At 37.0% G+C, this 20657-nt stretch overlaps 4 protein-coding genes across 7 annotated transcripts in view; 1 reads left to right on the forward strand and 3 right to left on the reverse strand.

The window, feature by feature from the left end:
* Positions 1–7565, reverse strand: part of usp13 (ubiquitin specific peptidase 13) — a 33172-nt gene extending 25607 nt beyond the window's left edge. For 2 of the 3 annotated variants that reach the window (XM_015055808.1, XM_015055807.1), the window contains exons 1-4: positions 7156–7565; positions 5398–5523; positions 3780–3840; positions 649–770 (exon numbers count right to left, since the gene is read on the reverse strand). In XM_015055808.1, the coding sequence (XP_014911294.1) occupies positions 649–770; positions 3780–3840; positions 5398–5523; positions 7156–7266 (420 nt within the window). In that variant the 5' untranslated portion in view covers positions 7267–7565. The remainder of the gene's footprint in view (positions 1–648; positions 771–3779; positions 3841–5397; positions 5524–7155) is intronic. The other variant, XM_015055806.1, reaches the window with a different exon arrangement.
* Positions 7566–8364: 799 nt separating this feature from the next.
* ndufb5 (NADH:ubiquinone oxidoreductase subunit B5) lies at positions 8365–12970 on the reverse strand. The gene is made up of 6 exons (XM_015055805.1): positions 12827–12970; positions 11542–11624; positions 11253–11319; positions 11060–11121; positions 10536–10642; positions 8365–8578 (listed from the first exon to the last, which is right to left on the reverse strand). The coding sequence occupies exons 1-6, from the start codon at positions 12942–12944 to the stop codon at positions 8458–8460; spliced, it is 558 nt and encodes a 185-aa protein (XP_014911291.1). The 5' UTR covers positions 12945–12970; the 3' UTR covers positions 8365–8457.
* Positions 12971–13134: 164 nt separating this feature from the next.
* On the forward strand, positions 13135–16066 carry mrpl47 (mitochondrial ribosomal protein L47). Of its 2 annotated transcripts, none has more exons than XM_015055804.1 (7): positions 13135–13292; positions 14138–14241; positions 14464–14524; positions 14768–14864; positions 15004–15134; positions 15293–15388; positions 15489–16066. In XM_015055804.1, exons 1-7 carry the CDS (start codon positions 13159–13161, stop codon positions 15598–15600), a joined length of 735 nt encoding a protein of 244 aa, XP_014911290.1. In that variant the 5' UTR covers positions 13135–13158; the 3' UTR covers positions 15601–16066. The 2 variants fall into 2 exon arrangements, with proteins under 2 accessions (XP_014911290.1, XP_014911289.1); XM_015055803.1 differs by having other exon boundaries at positions 13136–13292; positions 14093–14241.
* Positions 16067–16241: 175 nt separating this feature from the next.
* Positions 16242–20657, reverse strand: part of actl6a (actin-like 6A) — a 14034-nt gene continuing 9618 nt past the window's right edge. Inside the window, exons 4-14 of the mRNA XM_015055802.1 lie at positions 19665–19765; positions 19286–19383; positions 19019–19113; positions 18157–18263; positions 17966–18055; positions 17810–17871; positions 17528–17642; positions 17249–17329; positions 16791–16886; positions 16585–16671; positions 16242–16482 (exon numbers count right to left, since the gene is read on the reverse strand). Coding sequence (XP_014911288.1) covers positions 16402–16482; positions 16585–16671; positions 16791–16886; positions 17249–17329; positions 17528–17642; positions 17810–17871; positions 17966–18055; positions 18157–18263; positions 19019–19113; positions 19286–19383; positions 19665–19765 — 1013 coding nt within the window. The 3' untranslated portion in view covers positions 16242–16401. The remainder of the gene's footprint in view (positions 16483–16584; positions 16672–16790; positions 16887–17248; positions 17330–17527; positions 17643–17809; positions 17872–17965; positions 18056–18156; positions 18264–19018; positions 19114–19285; positions 19384–19664; positions 19766–20657) is intronic.

The following is a 20657-nucleotide window of genomic DNA, read 5'->3' on the forward strand; positions in this document are numbered from 1 at the left end:
AAAAATGAAAGTATCAACATGTACACCTTCTGGTTCCCCAGAATCCTGTTTTACTGAAAACATAACTAGATGCTGTTTTGTCAAAATTATTTGTTTTATTGAATCTAAAAGGTAACAGATTCAGCAGACACCTTAATCTCATTTGGAAAAATCACATGAATGTAATCTGAAAAATCAAAATTTAAGGTCCTCAAAAACAAGTTTGGCATCTGGAGATTATGTGTTTAATAAAAATGATTGTTTTGGCTATTATAGGCTTTTCCTTACAGTGACAACTTAGTCATCAAATGATTTAAACCATGTTTTGTTAGTTAATACAGATCTCTCAAAGAAATCTCAATTTACATTGAGGCAAGCATCAGATTTCAAGTAAACATTTTTCAAGACAAATGCTTGTTTCTTTTATTTATGTAATTATTTTTTTGGTGGCTTGCGGGTCAAAATCTAATGAAAAGGGAACACCTCATTCAACCAAAAACATTCAAAAGCTGCAGGTAAGTCAGACACGGTTGTTTTACAATTCATTTCAAAACCGCTAACTATCCCTTTCTTTTAATTAGTAGACCTGCCTGTCCTGAAGCCAGGGAACCACCAAGCGGACGTTTCCCCTCCAACATGCACAGAAACACACAGAACCAACTCACTGACCAGAGCGGGCAGCTCCTCAATATTTGGTAAAGGGATCTCGAAGTGGTCTGGAAAAATGACGAGCTTTGCCTCATCCTCATACTCGTAGTCCTCTCCGTTAAAATCTCGGTTTAGCTCTAAATCTTTAAGGGAGGAAGTAGGATTATTAGGTGTAAGAGTGATCACAAATTTAAACCATTAAGCAAAATTTAAATAGTCAGAGAATGATATTTAAGCATCACTATTAGATCTATAAGTAGAACCCTGCACAACACAGGTGTCAAACTCAAGGTGCAGGGTCCAAATCTGGACCACCATAGCTTTATATGTGGACGTCTACACCAAAAACAGTTGTGTGCTTAAACATTATTTTATCAATCACATCAAAGCAGTTTTTTACCAGGGTGCTGCCAAATTACATCAACGTGAAAAGACATTCAATATTTTTTAATTTTAAGAAGCACTCATCAAATTCGGATGGTTATTAACATTTTGACAGCTTGGGTTAAAGGATTCAATCAATATTGAATCAGGACATGTGGAATAAGTTCGACATCCCTGCTGTACAATATGAAGAAAATTGCGATGACATTTTCTTACTAAAACAGTTTTTTTTTTCTTGCTTGAATTTACAAATACAGTTATCTTAATTCTGAAGTGACGCAAAGTTTCATATAAAAACCAAATTGATTTAAAAAAAAAAAACAAAAACAAATAAAATCATTGAACATTTTTAAGCAGCTCAGACTTATTTTATTATTGACCGCAAAACAAAATGCTTTCTTTGAACTTTTTTTACCCAATAATCTACAAATTATTTTATAAATTTGTTTGATCAATAACATATTTCATCAATAAAAACCTTTTCTCTGACGTTACTACTATTATTAATAATATCATGGCAACTGTTTGGTTACATGGAAACACATGATGTTTGCAGCCAGCTGTCTGATTAGATCACAGAACCGGTATGGATACGACGAACCGGGTCAAAGATCTTAAAGGGACAGCGAGAAATGTCACAAAGAATAAGACGGCAGACGATGATCAGACAGGAGAAGAAACGCATGGCAATTAACCTGAGGTGGAAAATATAAGTAGAAAACAGGAATATGAATGGAAAATGGAGCAAGAGGAGGGAATTCCTCAAACAGAGAGGCTGGAGGAAGCCAGACACCTGGGCTTTGGCGAGATGCGTCATCGCTTCAGTTTGATGTGTGTCAGCCTCAGCAGGACACTGACAGGTGGCAGCAGCTGAGAGGCCGGCACATGATTGGAGGAGGCGCCCAGGATAAACTTGTCACCCCTCCCCAACCCGAAGGAAGAGAAGGAGAGGAGGAGGAGGAGTGGATAGGCCAAGCTTTGATTTAGACCAGTTAGCAACCACATATACAAATAAATAGGCTATTATTAGAGGACAGGGGTTGGTGGAGAGGGCTCGTCAGTGGAAATATCTAATGGTTATGATTGAGGCTGGTTAGAACGGCAGCTGGCTGACAACAAACAAACTTTGACAAAGTTGTAGTGGATGAACTTCCCAAGCAGACAGAGATGTCTCTAATTATCCTACTGACATTAAAAAAATCACCGGTTCAATGAGAAAACTGTAATCAGACAGAAGCTGCAATACTTTTAACGATCTTCTGAAAGACACACATCATTAAGCCCGAGCTGTTCCTGAAAGGCTAAAGCAAATCTGAGTTGACTTGTTTTAATGGTTCTTTGGGATGTTTCCAATTAACAGAGGCTTCCCAGTTGTGGAACCAGAAATGGTGTCTGCAGAGAACTACTTCTTTAGACTGACGCAGAAAGTAATGTCAATCAGTTATTGACTGCTCTTTTATTATGCATGTCTCATAAGAAGCTTATAAGCAGAGTCTGGACTTGTCTCTGAACCCAGCAGCAAAAGCAAAGTACACGCTCACTTTGAGCATATGCCTGATAGAAAACAACAACTTTGTGCTAATGCTAAGTACCAATTTATGCAAAGTGCCAGCAGCAGGTGATTGCTGGTATACATCTTTCTTTGCCTTCTGTAGCATTTTTCACAATCTGACTGGTTCCTTTTTCATGAACATACAATAATCACCTACGCGCATACACCATAACCTCAACAATATCATTCATTAACAATAATAATAATAAAAAGAAATGTGATCTGAAGGTCCATGTAAGCCTTAAACATTTAAACTGAGCCAGTTTACACAGAGTCGCTGTGGCACAAAACATTTTACTACTGCTGAACCAGTAGTAAAATACCAGATATATACTATATCTGGTAAACCAGATATAGTATATATATATATATATATATATATATATATATATATATATATATATATATATATATATATATACATTCTGATTTTAATGTGGCTGAAAAAACAAAAATCAGTTAAGGATAATGACACAAAAAATGAAAAAAAAAAAAAAGCTTAAATGAGATTTGTGAAACAATTCTTCTGATACCTTGTCTGTTTTGTTCTTTTTACATTTCTTTCTTCCCATGATTTCACACAAGGAAGCCGTGTGTTTGAGGAGTTGCCTTAAAATACTTTCACAAATGTTCATCCTTTTTATATCCAGACTAGTGAAATCATCATTAAAATCAGAAACATACAAAGTCAGATCAATAGGGCTTTCCCACATTGTGCAAACCCAGTGTTTGTAACTATGTTTTTGTTAAAACGTTATAAAAAATAATAATATTCCCTCTGTCATTAACTTGACATTGAGCAAATATAAATTACTTTGGAAATTGTAACAAACCTTAAGCTGACTGATTCTAAACAAACACACATTCACGCGCAAACACACATAGGCAAATTCAAGACAGTTAGCAAAAATTTGAAAACAGCAGTGACCTTCTAAAAACTGGGCCTTCCTCAGATAGAAACAGACCAGTTATGCTGCCAAAAGGTCAAGGATAATAATAAAAAACAACAACAATGTGCAAAACCAAATAAACACTGAAGAACAGAATAAGTTAAATTGTCCTCAGCAGCTGATGACAATTTAACTGCTGAGCTAAATTGTCAATCTTTTCATTTTCCATTTGCTTGTCTCAGCATGCTAATAGATTTATTTAACATTTTTTCTAAGATTTTCACATTGCAATGTAGAAGTACGTCACTCCAGTGAAAATAACCTACCTAGAAACACTTTTCCATTTCTTCGCCTGGGGATGGCTCCTCCGGCAGCACCTGTGGTTTTCTGTAAGAAATAAGTAGTAACAACATTATATATACATACAAAAAAAAATACATGTAGCATCCACTTGGATGTATTTTTTTTTAAACTAAAGCAAAGATGAACTTATATGCTCCCCTGAATAAGATCTAGTCTGTTGCTACTGTCTTAGAAGTAGTTGGATATTTGATGGCCAGATGAGTTTATAAGTGAAGGGAAAATTGCCAGACCTTTAAACATTATTTATCTGGGTTTACCCTTAACTGCAAATGGCATTTCTAGTGTGACAGCAAAGCAGCAACTTTAAAAAAAAAAAAAAAAACCTAACAGATTAAAAAAAAAAAAAAAAACCTAACAGATTAAAAAAAAAGAAAACATTTTCATGAAAACATAAATATGCAGCCTTAGTCCCACCAAGCAGATTTACGTCCAATTTGACTAGTTTTATAGAAATCTGACCAGACAAAGTTGAGAAACTGGAAATATTGACACCCACAGCATCAAGGGAACCACCATGAAAGAAAAACAGCATAGACACAGGAGCCTGCAGAATGTGCAGCAGCTGTTTGTGGTCAGATCCAGGCATGGAAATAGCAGATCTTTTCAAAGCAGAGCTGATTTGATAGCAATTAGCGGCAGAGAGGAAACACACCACCAGCTTGAAGCAAAAAGAGGAGCTTGTTTGAGTTTGCTGTTCTTAAGAAGAATCGACTTGCTAGTTGTAGTCAACAAAACCAAAAACTCAAACTGCGACACTGTCGGTTTTAAAACCACCATAAACCTAAAAGATGTGCGCAGATGACATCTAAACAAAAATGGAATCATAATAAGTCTTACAGTTTGTGTTTATTGTTTGAAACAATAAAGCAACATTGTTCAAGGTATTACTTAAAATGTGTTTAATGATATAAATAGAACATGCTTATTTGGACATTTTTTCTTAAAACCCCTAAAAACATATTTTTGTAAACATATATTTCCACCATTGGGAGGTAATTTATTGTATGTATCCAGGCATGTATGTACGTGGATACATAATATGTGCATTTTTTACTTATTTATGTATAAAGCACAAGGGTTACAGCAACATATTTATTGAAATACTGCAAAAAAATAAAATAAAAAATATGGAAAATGGGAACGGAAATAAAGTTTCTCCATATTTATGCAGATATAAAAACATTTAAATAAATTGACAGTGTAGACAATTTATTTCAGAAACTGTTGGAAGAACAACAGTTTCTAAACTTAGTCTTCTTGATGAAGATAATCATTTATTTTTTATTTAGACATTTTTCTCTTTAAAATAAAAAATAGTAATTTAAAAACTAAATTGAAAACTATTCTTGAATATGATAAATATGACAAAAATAAATAAATAAATAAATAAATAAATAAATAAATAAATAACAGAGACACTGAAAACATCATAGTTTGTGTAGTGGTTGTATTTGACTTTTCTTGATTGTCTATGGTGTTCAAATGGTTTGTCATCTTTTATATATAGTATATATTGAAAATCTGTTTTTTTTTTCCCCAAACAGAATTATTGAAATCTACAAGGCAGGGGACACAACATACCTCTTTAACATGTCGTTTGAGGTGCATGTAAACACTCTGTCCTGTTTTGCGATAATGTCTCTCCACATGTTCCCGTCCGAAGCCCAGGAATGTGTTCATACACACATACAGGCCTCCCTCAGACTCCTGCACACAAAAGGAAACAATAACAATCAGCTGCAGCACAAGCTGAGGAACCAACAAGGCCAGATAAGAGGACAGTCTGTGCGGCTTCACATGAAGTGTAAGAATTTGTTGTTGTTTTGATCAGCATATTAAGTTATATCATATTCTTTAGCTGTGCATATTTTTTTTATTTATCAGCATATAGTTGGGTTACTCTGACCACACAAAAGAAATTACATCTTGCTGCATTAATGGAAGTAAAATCAAATCAGTATTTGAGATTTCACCCACTTCCACGTTAGGACACCAGAGAGGAAAACTTAAACCAAGAATCCATCTTCAGATGCTTTTTTTTTTTTTTTTTTCAAAATCAGCACAAGCTATAGAAATAGCAACTAATATGTAGGAAGAAAATTAGATAAATCATCTATATTATAACCACAAAGCCTGCCGATCAGCCAGTAATCCATTCTGGAAATATTTCTTTTATTTGCAAAATACGCTTCTGAAGCAAATAATTTTGCTGTAGGTATGTGAAAAAGGACCTACTCATCTTCAATTATGTGCAAGTCAAAGAAAGAAAGAAAAATCTTTGCAATCTTAAGTTTTATGCAAAAAAAAAAAAAACAGAGCATGTTTTTTATAGGTTGCAGCTAAAAACTCTGGTTTAGTTTTAAACGTGCCTTTAAAAAGAAGCAAAGGAAAAAAAGCACTCCTACACCTCACACCTGGGCTCTAGAGACCAAGCACATGGAAAACACCTCCTTCATAAACTAACCTCAAATCTGTAATCAGTGTATGGGCTTTATAAACCCCAGTGTTAAACCTTTAAGTGGTTCAAAGTGACATATGAGCCTCAACAGTGCAGGATAAAAATAAAACGGTCTTCAGGCCAGCATGATGAACTCCAGACAGCTGAGTCACCTTTAAAAACGGTTTCAATCCAGATAGGCGTGTAGGAAAGCTCTAGGAGCAAAGGGAACGCTACATTCAGGTTCACCACAGACGCTTTAGAAACACACACACAAAGTATCAAATCTATGCTTCCGTCAATATATTCTGACATTTACAAACGTAAACTTTGCAAATTTTGATTCTGCCACCAATTGTGAAAATAATAAATGAGGACTGGTCTAAATAACTTAGTTTAAAACATTTAAATATTGGCTCTACTAGTTACTCCTAGGCATAAAAACAAATCTGGGTTTCAGAAAGATATAGGTTTTTAAAAAATTTATTAAGCCCTCACATTTTGAGCCAAATAGTGATTTGTTTTAAAATGATTCAAAAGGCTAAACAGTCCACATATCACACTGAACAGCCAGTCCGTTTTAAACAAAAGGTGTAGTTTAGAGGAATTATTACCCTCATTACAAGTATCAAATAGCTTACTTCAAGTGTAGTGTTTCTAAAAACGACAATGAAAGCTTTTGGGAGGTGATTTGGACGTGAAAAGAAAAATAACAAGCCTGCATCTCTCTCCAAAGATGAAAACAGTGTTTTCCTTCACGTCTACAAACACACCAGATTACAGCCGAAACACGTGTGATGTTCAGTCCGCCTGCTACGCACCTTTCCTCCCCCTCATGCCCCTCAATGTCCCGGTGTGTGCAGGCTGCGTGTGTGGGTGTCTGACAGGTCGGGCACACTTACGGGGGAGTCGAAGGAGAAGGCGCACTCGCTTTTGTAGACTCTGTCTCCTGTTTTGGGGACTCTGATGGTGGGCATGAAGGGGACCAGCAGCTCTCCCAGGTCTGCAGCCATCTTCGCATTCCTGCTTCTCCCTGCAGAGTGCTGCGGAGCCTCCGGAGCGGCGCAGTCAGAGCGGAGGATGCTATTTTTAAAGCCCCTCCGTCTCTACATTCCTCCGGCCAGGCCAGGGGGGATGTGACGCTGGAAACGTAAAAATAAAATGACACGGAGGGGTGGAGGCTGGCCTCGGAGTCTGAGGGTAAGGGCATCGAGGGTAAAGAGCTGCTCTTTTGTTGTTTTTTGTGCGTGTTTTTTTCCCCATAAGCATGGACCTGCGCAGAAATTACAGCGCTGCTGTTGACTGTAGTGACGTCCTTTCACATTTACCGAAAGGACCACTCCCACCTCTGAGGGAGGACCCAGAAACACAATTTTTTCCTTCTTCCATCATTTAAATTAACAGAAAAATAAAAGAAAATACATAAGGGTTAAAAAGAAAGCAATAAATTGAATATGGAGTTTTTCTTTTATTGTACGAATAAATATAAATAAATTGTGGTTCATATCCACATGTATTTATTAACCTTTTATTTGTCAGGCAGTAGTCAGTCTACGGAGCTCTGCCACCCAATGGAGAATCTGGTTCAGTGGATATATCATCAGTATGCACGTTTATGTAGTGGATATTCTTGCGTTTATGACTATTAGCCTCTCCTTCTGAGAAACTCTTGCAATAAAACACGTTGTGCTTTATTGCAGACATGAGAGCATTAAATCAAGTGACGGAAATTGATGTAACAATTTATCTCAATGAATGCATTCTAATTTATCTAGAATGCATTCATCAATGTCATTCATTTGTTTGAATGAAATTATTTGAGATGGATGGACAAAATCTAAATTACTTTAAATACCCTCAGGTAAATTTGAGCTGTAGAAATAGAACAACCAAAATGACTTGAAAAATAACAAAATAAGGCAGTAAATATTTAATACCTTCGTGAAGTAAGAATTACCTCTTGTACAGGGACACTGTCACAAAGCGAAACCAATAGATGGCAATCCACTCTGATGTGGTGGAGTCAATTCACTTTATGTTTCTGGATTGTGATAAAACTGAAGAATTAACTTTTAATGTCAGATGTTCAGTAATTGCACCCAACAACTGGCTATTAGACCACATAAAGATACTTTATTTAATCAACAAGGGAAAAATTTACAAACAGTCGGACTGATGACCACGTGTACCGCTAACACCGTTCGTTAATTGTCAGGTGATGACTTGGGGCTGTTGTCAATCAGCCCCTTGTCAGGCGTCGGCACATGGAACCAGGGGCCGTCTCCGTGATGTCTCATCTGCCGACGAACCTCCAGCTGCATCAGTCTGTTCAGGGTTACAAAACAGTAGTCAAGAAACAAGCTGTGAATTTGAGAAAAGTACATCTACGACTATTGAACTTAGTCACTGTAATCCTGATGATGCCATGTCTCTAAACTAACACAAGTCAGCAGGAACAATACCTGCTTCTCTTAGAGGATGCAGCATTTACGTCCTATAAGACAGGAGTGCAACAGCAGTGTAGACCCAACAATCCCTCAGAAAACATAGATACATGGGTCCAGACCTCCAGTTTCTTCTCGTATTAACATCTATCCAACTGGAGCTCATTTACTGAGGATTCAAGGGACCAACTAAACTCCACTGTGAATGCATGGCTCAGACAAATTCAAAATCAGTAATAATATTAACTGCAAGGTCCAAACGCAGGCATATGGACTCAGACATACCATCTTTTTTCTTCTTAAAAGCTCCACCCTCGCCTGATAAGTATTCTCCATTTAGACTGTTTTCAGGTTATTCTAAGTTAAACAGCTCAAAAATTGCTTTCAAGCGACTTTGGGTTTCAGCTTTGAGAATCTCTTGAAATCTCACTCCTTTAATCGGTTCCATTCTGACACATGTAAGTCAGACACTTGTACTTAGGCCTGTCACGATAAACGATAAATCAATTAATCGCACGATAAATTAAACCCATCGACCTCATTTTAATTATCGGCTTTTTCGTCTCTTCCTGCCGTTTTTTCTTTCTGTTGATGACACTGAATGAAAAAGGCTCAACTCCGGTGTTCTTCACTGACCCTTCCTATTTTTTAGTGTCCAGTGCACACTAAAAGAGTTGTCGGCCCATTTTCAAAACATGAGAGACCACCATTAGCCGACAGAAATCCTAGGTATAACGGTTCGATCGGGTTCGTCGTGCCTTGTGGTGTCCAGCCACATGGGCACAAAATAATGGCTACAAGTCCAGTTAACTCATTTTAAAATAAGGCATTAATCAATGCTTTACTAGAATCTACCTGTGATGCGTGTGGCTAGAGTCAGTGTAAAGTCCTGACTGAATGAAAATCATTATAACCTATTTATGTCACGTTAACGAAGAACAGCTGAAAACTTACAGGGTTTATCAACTGCGGTAGCAATTTGGCTCCAACTCCTCCCCTTTTAATTTCTATATTCTTTGCACGAAACGTTGAATAAATATTAATGTTGTTTCCACATATCATCTCCAATGTCCGCTGGATTTTAGGTTGCGCCATGTCAGCTGTTTTGGATTCCCCTCTGTAATTTCCCCTCAGTAGAATCCGCGCTTTCTGATTGGCTACCTGTCACGTTCAGCGTTAAGCTCCCAGTCGGGGAAAACTCCTGATTTAGATCGGCCACAACAATCTACATCACACTACTGGATGATCGGTTACGAAATCACCAGCGACAATCTTAGATCGGCCCATGTTCTAAGATTATCGTAAGGGGGAAATGGGGGCAAAAAATCGTGTAGTGTGAACTATTGCATTAGGTAGTCGGATGTGCCCATCTTCTCTATTTAAATCTAGAGATTACTGAAGGGCAATATAGTATACAGACTTCATAATCTGCACTCTTTTGGTTGAATGCAGTATTTATTTCCACTTTGGCTTTCTGTTGTTTAGTTTTTATTAAAGTACGTTTTTTTTGTTAATGGAGACTGAGAATCCATTTTATTTTTGTTTTTGGTTGTTTTGTTTATTTAGTTCATCAGTTCCAGTGTTATGTGTTCTTTTGAAAATAAAATGTATGTATCTGTGGCAGGAAACCGCATGCATTATTACGTCATTTCCATTAAATCAGTGTCAAAAGGTCTTGAAACAATATTATCGTTTATCACAATAATTCTTTAGACAATCGCTCAGCAAAATTTGTTATCGTGAAAGGCCTATTTGTACTTACTATTTGCACATTTTAGTTTCCCTTACAGACTTCAACATTCTGGTCTTAAACAAGTGACCGAAACTCTGATAATCACCTCATGTCACCCTTTTCCTGTTCAATTTGGATTGCAGCCAACACTTTTTCGTAGTCCTTCACCGGGGAATCATAAATGTTCCGTACAATCCACCTGGTGATGGGGTGCTGAAATGAAAAGAACCAATAAATAATCCTAAAAAACTTATTGCTTTCAAAAGACCAATTTGTCTGCTTGACTAGAAATTCTTCAAGAGTTTTTACAACCAGTATTAGTTTTTGTTTGATTTTGTTGTGGACCATTATTACTAATTCAGAACTTCAAAAAAATTAGGAAAAAAATGCATGTACAAGTGGAGAAAAAACTTAAACTCTTCTTTGTGGAATATCATAACGTCTGTGTGTGGGGGCAACACCACTCCAATTGAAACTATCTGTAAAATAAACATTAATCGGCCAAATGCAAAGCAACGTATGTGCTGTGACCTCAATACGTAAATATATGACAAACCAGAACTCAATTATCCTGACAACAATGTTTAAGAGCTGTGACAAAGCAATGGCAAAATGAAAGAAGGAGCACACCTTGTAATATTCCCAATGCTCAGGTTCATAGCCTTCAGGAATCTCAGCAAGCTCTGCCTCACCTAATAAAGCAAAAGAAAAAACTTAGAATCATTCATAAATAATTTACTTAACTTTTCCTAAAATTATATCATGGACCAAAAGGACACATTAAAATGAAATACTTTAAAACACCAAGAACATGTGTACTTACCAATGAAGATATTCACAGCCGTGACCAACACAGCCACTGGAATACCAGTCAGCAGGATGTAATATCGCTGCAAGATTAACAAACAGAAAAATGAAAAACTGAAAACTTTTACAGTTTTCGGTCTGCCACAAACAGAACTAAAGAAGCAATCAAGACCCTTCTCACTAAATGTTTTTCTGGAGATACAAGGGTTACCGCTTAATTTTTGCCTCATATACTGTAGCTATCTGCTTCCCTATTTTTGAAAAGGACTTAAGCTCTGTAAATTGAATTTTGTTATGATACATACCAATAAATGCAAAAATCTCCTGTCGTAATAGTTGGTTGGCTTGACCACAAACATCTTCTTTCCATGGCCCCAACGGGTCGCCACTGAAAAAACGAGCAACAGTTGCTTTCACAATAAAGTCTCTGCCAATGGAATATTTACAATTGTGTTTTATGAGATCAAACAGAATATTTGTTCATTTCAAATACATTTAAAATGTAACTATTTCATACAACGGAGTATTGCAGCCATCAAAAACAAAGAAAAAAAAATAATATGGTCACAGTGAAATACATTTCTACCAAAATATTTTGAGATTACTTTCACACATTTACAAGAAAATAAAAAGTAGATATTCTCTGATGTCGAAAGGTTAGAAATGACAATTTTACATGATTTCAAACATAGCTTTGTAATATTAAAAGCAACATATTTTCTGTCGATATAAAGCCAGAAATTTGCAACAAAAACAGCAGAAGTCCTCTAACATTTAAGTGATAAATTAAAGAAATGTGCATATTTTCGTAGATGTGGGCTGTAACCCAGCATCAGAATGACATCTCCTGCAGATTCACCTTAACAATGAGGAAAAAGCTGCAACATAATTTTATCAAGTCTGCACTCTGGAAATGTCAATCTGATATAGGAAAATAGAATCTACCATTCATACTTTTGAAAATAGCGAATCGTGTGTTCATAAATTTAAGTTATTTTTTCTGTCAAACTTATGACTTCACATTTTTTTTATGGAAATTGTGTCCTCCAAGGCCACATTAAGGCCCAACCAAAAACAAGGTTTTCTTATCCTTACAATAGTGATGCATGTTATTGTTAGTAAGCAAACTATATAATACATCTGAGATAAATTCGTTTTAAGAGCTTAATTACAAAATAAGAACTTTATAGAAGTACCTTGTAAAGTGCACAATGTGTACACTTAAATCTCTAATATGGTACTCCAATATATTAAAATACAGTCTAACAAATTGCTAAATCATGTGTCCTTCATCCATTTATGCTAAATAACACTTAACTTCTATCTCTATAGGATATAAATAAACGTATAGAGGAAAAAATATCGTACTACTCATTATTCTCATATGGTCAACAAATATGCAATTACAAGATCAAACATATAGTTTTCATCATTAAACTTGGAGTTGTTTCCTCTTTGTTGACAGCAGGGCGAACGCTACCAGTTAGCTGATGTTAGCATGCTAATAAGCTCCGGCGCAAGGTCATAACAGAAAGGAGCCGATTTTAGAGTCGAAAGCTGAGCTGTCCGAACCAGCAGAGAAGCTCTCACCTTTATTTGTCCGTGGGATGGTTCGAGCGAGTATATTGGCAGCATTATTCCCAGCTTTCAGAGGACCTAACCTGGCTGCAAAGGCAGCAGCCGACCTGAGAAGGCTCATGCCCACCATAGCTGCTGTAGGGACAGTTCAACAACCCGCGCTGTGATTGGTTCAAGAAAATGTAACACACACTAAATTTATATTTATCTTGTCAAATTTCATGTTATTATTATGCCATTAACTTTAAAGGTGTTCCGATAATTTCAAAATAAAGAAAATGTTATTTTTGAACAAATATATATCTTTTTACACAAAATGCATGTTGGGTAATTCTAGATAAAACATGGCGTCGTCCTCATCGTTAGGACGTGTTTTGACTCTGTGCAAACGGTTTCAGAGCGTCTTCAGGATATCTCCAGCGATAAGCGTTCAACACTGTGCTGTAAATCTGAAAAGATGCCAGAACAATCTTCTAAGGTAGGACAGTGTAGCAGCGGACGTGGCATTTTCTTGTCCTCGTCTGGTTAAACTACCACAGATCCATCGTCCCTTCAAATCGGCGGCAGTGCACTTCACTTTCTGGCCTATGAGCTCAACCTCAGCATCTGTAACCTTAAACTAGTGAATGAAGTACAATATGTAAAAAGTGCTTGAGGTTCTTTCAGTTTAATGAAAATGAAGCAATTACAAGATTATCTTAATCTCTGCATCAAAACATGTGCCTGTAGTCTTTATCAGATTATTAACAAAATTCAAATTGCATCAAAGTATTTTAAGTTTATGTTTCTATTGATGGTGAAGGTCTTATTTGAGATACATTTATTGAACAGAAAAAAATATATTTTCAGTGTTTGATTTACTGATCAGTCGGGGCGAAATGCGTCAATTTCCTTTAAAAAGGAAATTTAGTACTTTTACAAACAAAAAACATCAATAATGAAGATAATGTATCCTCTGAAAAATCTTTATTTCCAGTCCCAGTCTAACAGGTCTGGCTGTTGTTTCTTTAATATCAAAGCTGACCGTGTTTTTTAATCCAGTCCAGTTTGGTGTCCTTAACAAATTCAGTATCATGTTGGTTCATGATTCCTTAAACTCCTATAAGCTCAAGGAGGTAAATGTTCTGCAGTCTGTTTTTTCTTTACTGATTTGGAGGCTTGACATCCCAATAGAGCAATTTGAGAGTTTAGAACATTTAATTAATTACATTCTTGAGTAAGATGAAATTATATGTATAAATGTCAATGCATGTGTTAGATATTTTCTTTCCCCTTCAGTGAAAAATCCTCCCTGATCGCCTCTTCTTGGATCACTCCCATCAGCTTTGTGGGTCAGCGTCGAGCTTTGCACACGACCGTCAGCAGAAGAGGGTTGGAAGAGTTCTTTGATCAGCCTGAGAACTGGGGAGAGCCCAATGTGAAGTCTGGTAAAACATTACATTTATTAAAAGTTGTGTGAGAGTTGTTTAAATTTTGTTTAAATATCTAAGTGATTTTTAGTCAGAAAATAACTATTACATGCTAAAGTGATTCAGTACGGCTCTCAGCAGATGTTAGGATTTGTCAAAAATTGCAGATTAGTAGCTACACAATGTTCATGATCATGCATAATGTATTTTAAATGTTGGAGGTCATTTGTTTCATTACAGGAGCTCCGTGGACAGCGAAACAGCTGAGAACAAAGAGCAACGAGGACTTACACAAACTCTGGTGAGCAATGTCAAGACTGTGACAAATCTGGAAAATATTAAAATCTAATACATTGTTTTGATGTCATGCTGTTACTCGTCTTTATTTAGTTGTTCACCTTGAAGAGATTTTGCTAGACATTTTTCTTGTCTTTTTATGTAAGGCACTTTGAATTGTCTCATCACTTGAATGGTGTTAAATAAATAATAAAAAAAAAGAAGTTCTGCATTTACCATTGCTTCTAACGCCTCAGTTTTGTCTCAGGTATGTGTTGCTGAAGGAAAGAAACATGCTGCTGACACTTGCGCAGGAAGCAAAAAGACAAAGTCTTCAGATGCCGAGTCCTGAACGGATGAAGAAGGTTGGTGCGACACTGAAGTGACAGTTCCAGCTCCCGCACTTCAGAGGGATTCTTTCTAATGTGTAGTTTATATTTACAGATTATTGTTGATGGGGAAATAAAAACCCAGGCTAAAGGGAATACGTCTGTGTCTTCACAGATTGAACGGTCAATGGTCAGGCTGGACACAGTGGTGAGAGAACGGGAGACTGCACTGCGTCTGCTGCAGACGGGACAGGAGAAAGGCCGGCCAGGAGACTGGAGGAGGAATGTGTTCGGATATGAATACTGGTATGGAACGTTTCTGTGAATTTATAACTTAAGCAACTTGATGGACTCTGATCCCAATAGATTTTTTTTGTACACAACGTGCAACTTTGGGTTTCGCCTGTCTCACATTAAAGGCAAGAAACTTTTACTCTCAGTAAATAGTCCTTTTTAACCTCCAGGTATCGGTTCAAAGAATACACAATTCCCTGGTACATGAATAAAAGACACGAGCGCAAGAAGTTCTACACGCCCCATTTTGTCCAACCTCATATAAGGTAAGAACATTCATATGCTGCAGTGCAGTTTTGTTCCTTTAATTTTAATATGTAAAGATGTTGCATTATGGGTTTTTTTTGTTTTGTTTGTTTCTGGCAGGTTGCGCATTGAGAGATTCCTTCGAGAAAGGGCCAGGAAAGTCAACTTAAAGAGGAAAACTTTGGCCAAATTAAAGGAGAGATTTCCCCAGATGAAGCTTCCATCTTCCTGAATAAGGGATCTGTTCTTTTTTGAGTTTGCTACAACTCGGCTGCCTGAATCAGCTCACACAGTCTACTGAAATTTGAGCAAATTCTTGTCCAGCTGTTATTTGGTTTTACAAGATAAAACTATGTTTTCTCGATTGGAAATGTGTTCTGTTTTGTTACTGTCTAATAAACCATCCTCCCTAGCCATCTTTTGGGCATCTTGTAACTAACACAAACTCAGAATTACTTTTAAAATGACTATTTGTCTAATCATAACAAAATTGACTTTATTTTTCAAAGGTCAAATGTAGCCAATGACAAGTAAAAATGAAAATTAAATACAGATTTTTAGTTGAAATATGAGTAACCAGGGGCAATAACTGACCGGCAACTGCTTATGAATTTACCAAGTACACGAAATGACAATCACAAAACACATTCACATCCTGCTAAATGATGCTTCCTCCAAATAAAGACCCTCGTCACACATCTTACCAGTTTTCTGCTGGGATCCTGTACAACCCTAATTACTCATTTCTCCCCAGTGTAATCGGAAACAACTTTTTGATGACCCAAAGTTTCCATCAGCAGGTAACAGAGAAAGCGACAGTCTGTTTTGGCTATTTAAAAAAGAGGATCTTGAGTTGATTTTTTTTTTCTTTCTTTTTTTTTTTTTTAAGATCCTGACAAGCGACCAACTCAGATTTAAAAACAAATCATACAAAATGAGAGCTGACTGTTCCTGAGTCTGGGTCAGAGGTTGACTCCTCATGATGTTGAGCTAGAAGAAGATGGAGAAGGGAAGGTTGAGACTGGATGTCAAATCAAGGACACTTTCTGTCCACACACTGCTTTCCTCCTTCTTCATATTCCTGTTTTGAGATCCACATCTGCTGGAAAGTTCCCTGGAGAACAATAAACATGCTGTCAAATATGCAATATACATACATAATAGGTTCTATCATGTGAGGGGCTCACAGTACTACAGAGCCTCTGTATGGTCTTACCAGTGATGCCAGGATGGAGCCTCCTATCCACGCACTGAACCGGCGCTCCACCGTAGTGTTGTTGGCAATCAGCTTCAGTCTCATGCTCTGTAAATTACAAACAAGGGGAAATGTAGCATTTAACATAATGCAGCTAAACTGAATTTATCCCAAGTCACAACTTGGGATAAATTCAAAGCCGTTTACAAATGATGACTGTTTCTTACTGGAGGGGTTTTCTGGGAAAGTTCTCTGTTCAAACGGTCAGTGAAGCCCTGGATGAGTGTGTTTCCTCCCGTCACCACCACACTGCCGTACAGACCCTTGGATACACGTCAATAATCACAAATGTTAAACTCGGAGCCAATCGTTATCCTCATCACAGAGAATAGCTTCTGATCCAAATCGGCTGATTTTCATCTGGACAAACCAGTGAAACTCAAATATTCAGTCATTTTCTAATGAACTAACGGGCCATGATAACAACTCTATGATGTAGAAATAGTGTGCAAAGGAGGAAGACTCAAAGTTAGTCTCTTATTTGTTATATTAATTAAAATAACCTGCTATTGCTCGTTTCTTTGATTTGGGAATTGCAGACTAACTCAAAAACTTGTCCTGCAATAAAAAAATATATATATATATTTTAGGTGCAATAAATCTTTAACAGCTGTCCACTACTCACCGGTCGAATGTCAATGTCACACATTCCTACACTGGTCGTCACCACGTGGCCAACTCCTAACATGGTGTTTCCAGACAGGCCCTAAAAGAGAGCAGATTATGCATTGCTTTTATTTACAAAAAAGGCGAATTATGCAATAATAAAAATATCTGAACACTTATTTTTTTTATTCAAGGTACCAATAAGCTCACTGCGTTTTGTTTTTGTTTTTATACCACTGATAACTGTTAATTTAAAAGTACATTTAGTTTATTGTCGCCCGACAAACTTAACACCAACTTTGGCATTAGAGGGGTCAAACAGTCCCTCTGGGATCTTTAGTCTCTCCGCACCAAAGTCACAGTTGTAGCCATTAGGGAGTTCATAATGGACTGTGGGCATCTGAGCAGCAACTCTGATGAAAAAGGAAAGATTGAGTCGTTCAGATAACAAAAATCAACATATCTACTGTGAGCTGTAGAACAAAGACAGGAATCATTGCTAAAAATAAGTAAATTTTCAATTAGATTTTGAGAAGAGAAAATCATTTTTGAACTCCAAGAATATTTGCTAGTAACTCACTGTTCATCGTATGGAGAGTCTGACACCTGCAGGACAGACGCCTGGAAATCCTGGATTACACACTGCGATAAACAGAGCACAGAAAATGACACATTTAATTCTGGCATTCCACAGAAATCCTGAAAGTGCTGCAAAACAAATGAACTCATTCCTTACATTACACATGTAGTTGTGCCAAGACCGAGTGACTTGAGGTAGTTTCTCCTTTTTCTTCCAGCTGGCCGGGGATCCCTCCCGCACTGGATCCTGTGACATATTCACACAGCAGGCAGCAAACGGCAAACATAACTACTTAAAAATGTGTCAAATTAAACTTCCAGCAGATTTAAAATGAACAAAGTGTTTACCTTTGATGCAATCATGTAGGGAGGGATTATCTCCACACTTAACTCTTGAAACAACTCCCGACACTGCATGCTCATGAAATCACCAGCCAAAGGTGACTTCACAATGCCTGTCAAAAACAAACAAACAAAAAAAAAGACAGTACAAAATTAGCTTTACGTTGGGAAAGTTAGGAATTCAATTTTGATAGTTAATCTATAGTGTTTATATAATACACCAATGGCCATTTCCAGCGTCTTTGTTGAGTTTAGCTACAGTGTTTGTTCACAATTTGCACCAAATGAAAGGATCAAAGTTTTCACTTTTGAGTGTTCATTCGCACAGATTAATGGTGCGTTCACACCAAGCACGTTTTGAGCACCTAGCCCAGCGCAATTTGAACTGTTTGGAGCGTTTGACAGATGCTTTTTGGCGCACGTAACGCGTTTGGTGTTATCGCACCATAAATGTATTCACATTTTGTGTTGCTGGATCGTACCAAAGTGTGTAAAGGATTGAGGACTACTTTTCCAAAAGTACTACAATAATTTAATCAAGTTTCATAGACAAATGCTGAGGTTTAATTATTTAAGGAGTCAACCTGTAAGAATATGAACAATATATAAGACCATGGTTTTGTTTGGAAATGTCAGTACATTTCCAAACAAAGAATCCTGCGTCACAAAAACTCATTACCACAAACTGCAGAAATTGCATAAATGCAAGAGAAGCACATGACCGAGACGAGCTGCAACCAGCAGATGGCATCAAGTTGCCAAGAAGAGACATAATCCACATGGTTCAGCTTTAGATTCCAACCATTTTTTTTCCATTTCTCTTGTATTATAACTTAGTCCTAGGGTTACATGTGAAACCATTCTTTACCTTGCTGAAGGACATAGCCATCATGCACAGGGATTGCTGTTGTGTGTGTAGCTCCGCTGTCCAGGACCAGACCTGTGGACCGCCCATTGGCAAAGCTGGGATATTCAAAGTTAAGGGACCAGGAAAGGGATTCAAGGTGCAGGAACAGAAGTTATAGTACCATTTTGTAAATAAACAACTGAAGAGAAAGGTTCATCATCAAATTAGCCCAGTCGTTTCTGTCAAACTGTTCTCTTTACTGGATGAAAAAAAAACTGTAAAGGATACGCAGACAGTACAGCTGATTTACAGAGGAAGAAGGCAGGAATGTTGTAATGCTCAAACATCAACTCTGTAAGCTTCTCTCGTTTTGCCCGCGTGTTCCACTGCAAACAAAACAGATGCAGTTACTCACTTGCAATAAATGGTGGCTGTCAGACACCCTTAAACAAATGAAGACCACCAGAGTTAGAGACGAGCACCAGCACAGGAAGCTAATTTTATACTTTAATCCCCGTCCCACAATATTTTTCCAGAGCCTAAAGCAAAGGGCATGTCAGAAATCCAAGTTGCTGCCAACTTGTGCTGAAAGTACATTAATATGGTTTGATTACAGTACCTATTAAAGATGGCAATTATATTAAACATTAAGCAGCAGCAAACTCACCGATGCTTCTGACATGAGCACAGGATGTAGGCTGGGTTCAGACTTGAAGTGCATCTTATACGTGTGATCCAAAATTGCCTGGAAACTGTCCCAGTCCTCAACTATAGATCAAATAAAGGAGAAAGTAAAGCAACCGTTTACTCTAATCTGTCTTTTGTATGTATGAAGTGACATCCAGCCATTTAGTTTTTAGAAATGGTTGCTTAGTAATTGAAAAAAAAAATTATGTCTATAAAAAAAAAAGAAAAAAAAGAAAGACATCTTAGATACAGTAAAATCTCACTGCTGGCAACAAAGCTAAACATCACATGCACTTAAAAATATATATCTCTTACTATTATTTGACCCAGGCAAGATAATGATAAAAGAATTAGAGCAATGAAGAGTTATTTTTAGATAACAATTTGAGCACCAGACGAGCAGCAATGTTCCAGGTCAGGCCTCCACGGGAGCCAACGGTCCCACTGTGCTGTTCTGCTGCAATTAGCATGGGTGTCACACTCAGTTCTGGGTAGCTGCAAAGCCAAACACCAATGGACCACCATTCTGACCTGCATCATCATCTGCTGAAATGGTGCATTGGGACACGTGTTTTATTTCCAATCATGCTGATAATTGTGAGAATTCAGAAAATTTTGTGGATTTAAATCCTAAAAAAAATTATAATCCTGATATAAGAATGGAAAGGAAATGCAGCTTATTACTGTTCAATTACAGAACAATAATAAAAACAAATCTTAAATATTTAGCCAATGTTTTTGAGTTCCCTATTTAGATAACTTAGAGAACCAAAGAAGACTATATTTCTAATGTGGAACACAGCAAAAATAATTTTAATAATATTGTTGAATGGCCACTACAACACATATCTTAAACGTCTCACAGCACATACAACAAAGCATGCTAAGAATATATGGGCTCGGTACAAATTAGTTCTAAAGATCATTTTATGGAAAATCTGCCCAAGACTTATGCTGTTACTTTTTTTAATTG

The sequence above is a fragment of the Poecilia latipinna genome, unplaced genomic scaffold (assembly GCF_001443285.1).
Source record: "Poecilia latipinna isolate Pla-1442-1.1 unplaced genomic scaffold, P_latipinna-1.0 Scaffold1336, whole genome shotgun sequence".
Lineage (NCBI taxonomy): Eukaryota > Metazoa > Chordata > Actinopteri > Cyprinodontiformes > Poeciliidae > Poecilia > Poecilia latipinna.

Bases quoted from the DNA above. Each gene is read 5' to 3' on its own strand.
- ndufb5 (XM_015055805.1), bottom strand. From the start codon at position 12,944: ATGGTGGGCATGAGCCTTCTCAGGTCGGCTGCTGCCTTTGCAGCCAGG. The intron at 11,122-11,252 runs GTAAGTACACAT...TTGCTTTATTAG, and splicing joins GGCTGTGAATATCTTCATTG to GTGAGGCAGAGCTTGCTGAG. The intron at 8,579-10,535 runs GTGATTATCAGA...AACCCTGAACAG, and splicing joins CAGGAAAAGGGTGACATGAG to ACTGATGCAGCTGGAGGTTC.
- mrpl47 (XM_015055803.1), top strand. From the start codon at position 13,159: ATGGCGTCGTCCTCATCGTTAGGACGTGTTTTGACTCTGTGCAAACGG. The intron at 15,135-15,292 runs GTATGGAACGTT...TTTAACCTCCAG, and splicing joins GTGTTCGGATATGAATACTG to GTATCGGTTCAAAGAATACA. The intron at 15,389-15,488 runs GTAAGAACATTC...TGTTTCTGGCAG, and splicing joins TTTGTCCAACCTCATATAAG to GTTGCGCATTGAGAGATTCC.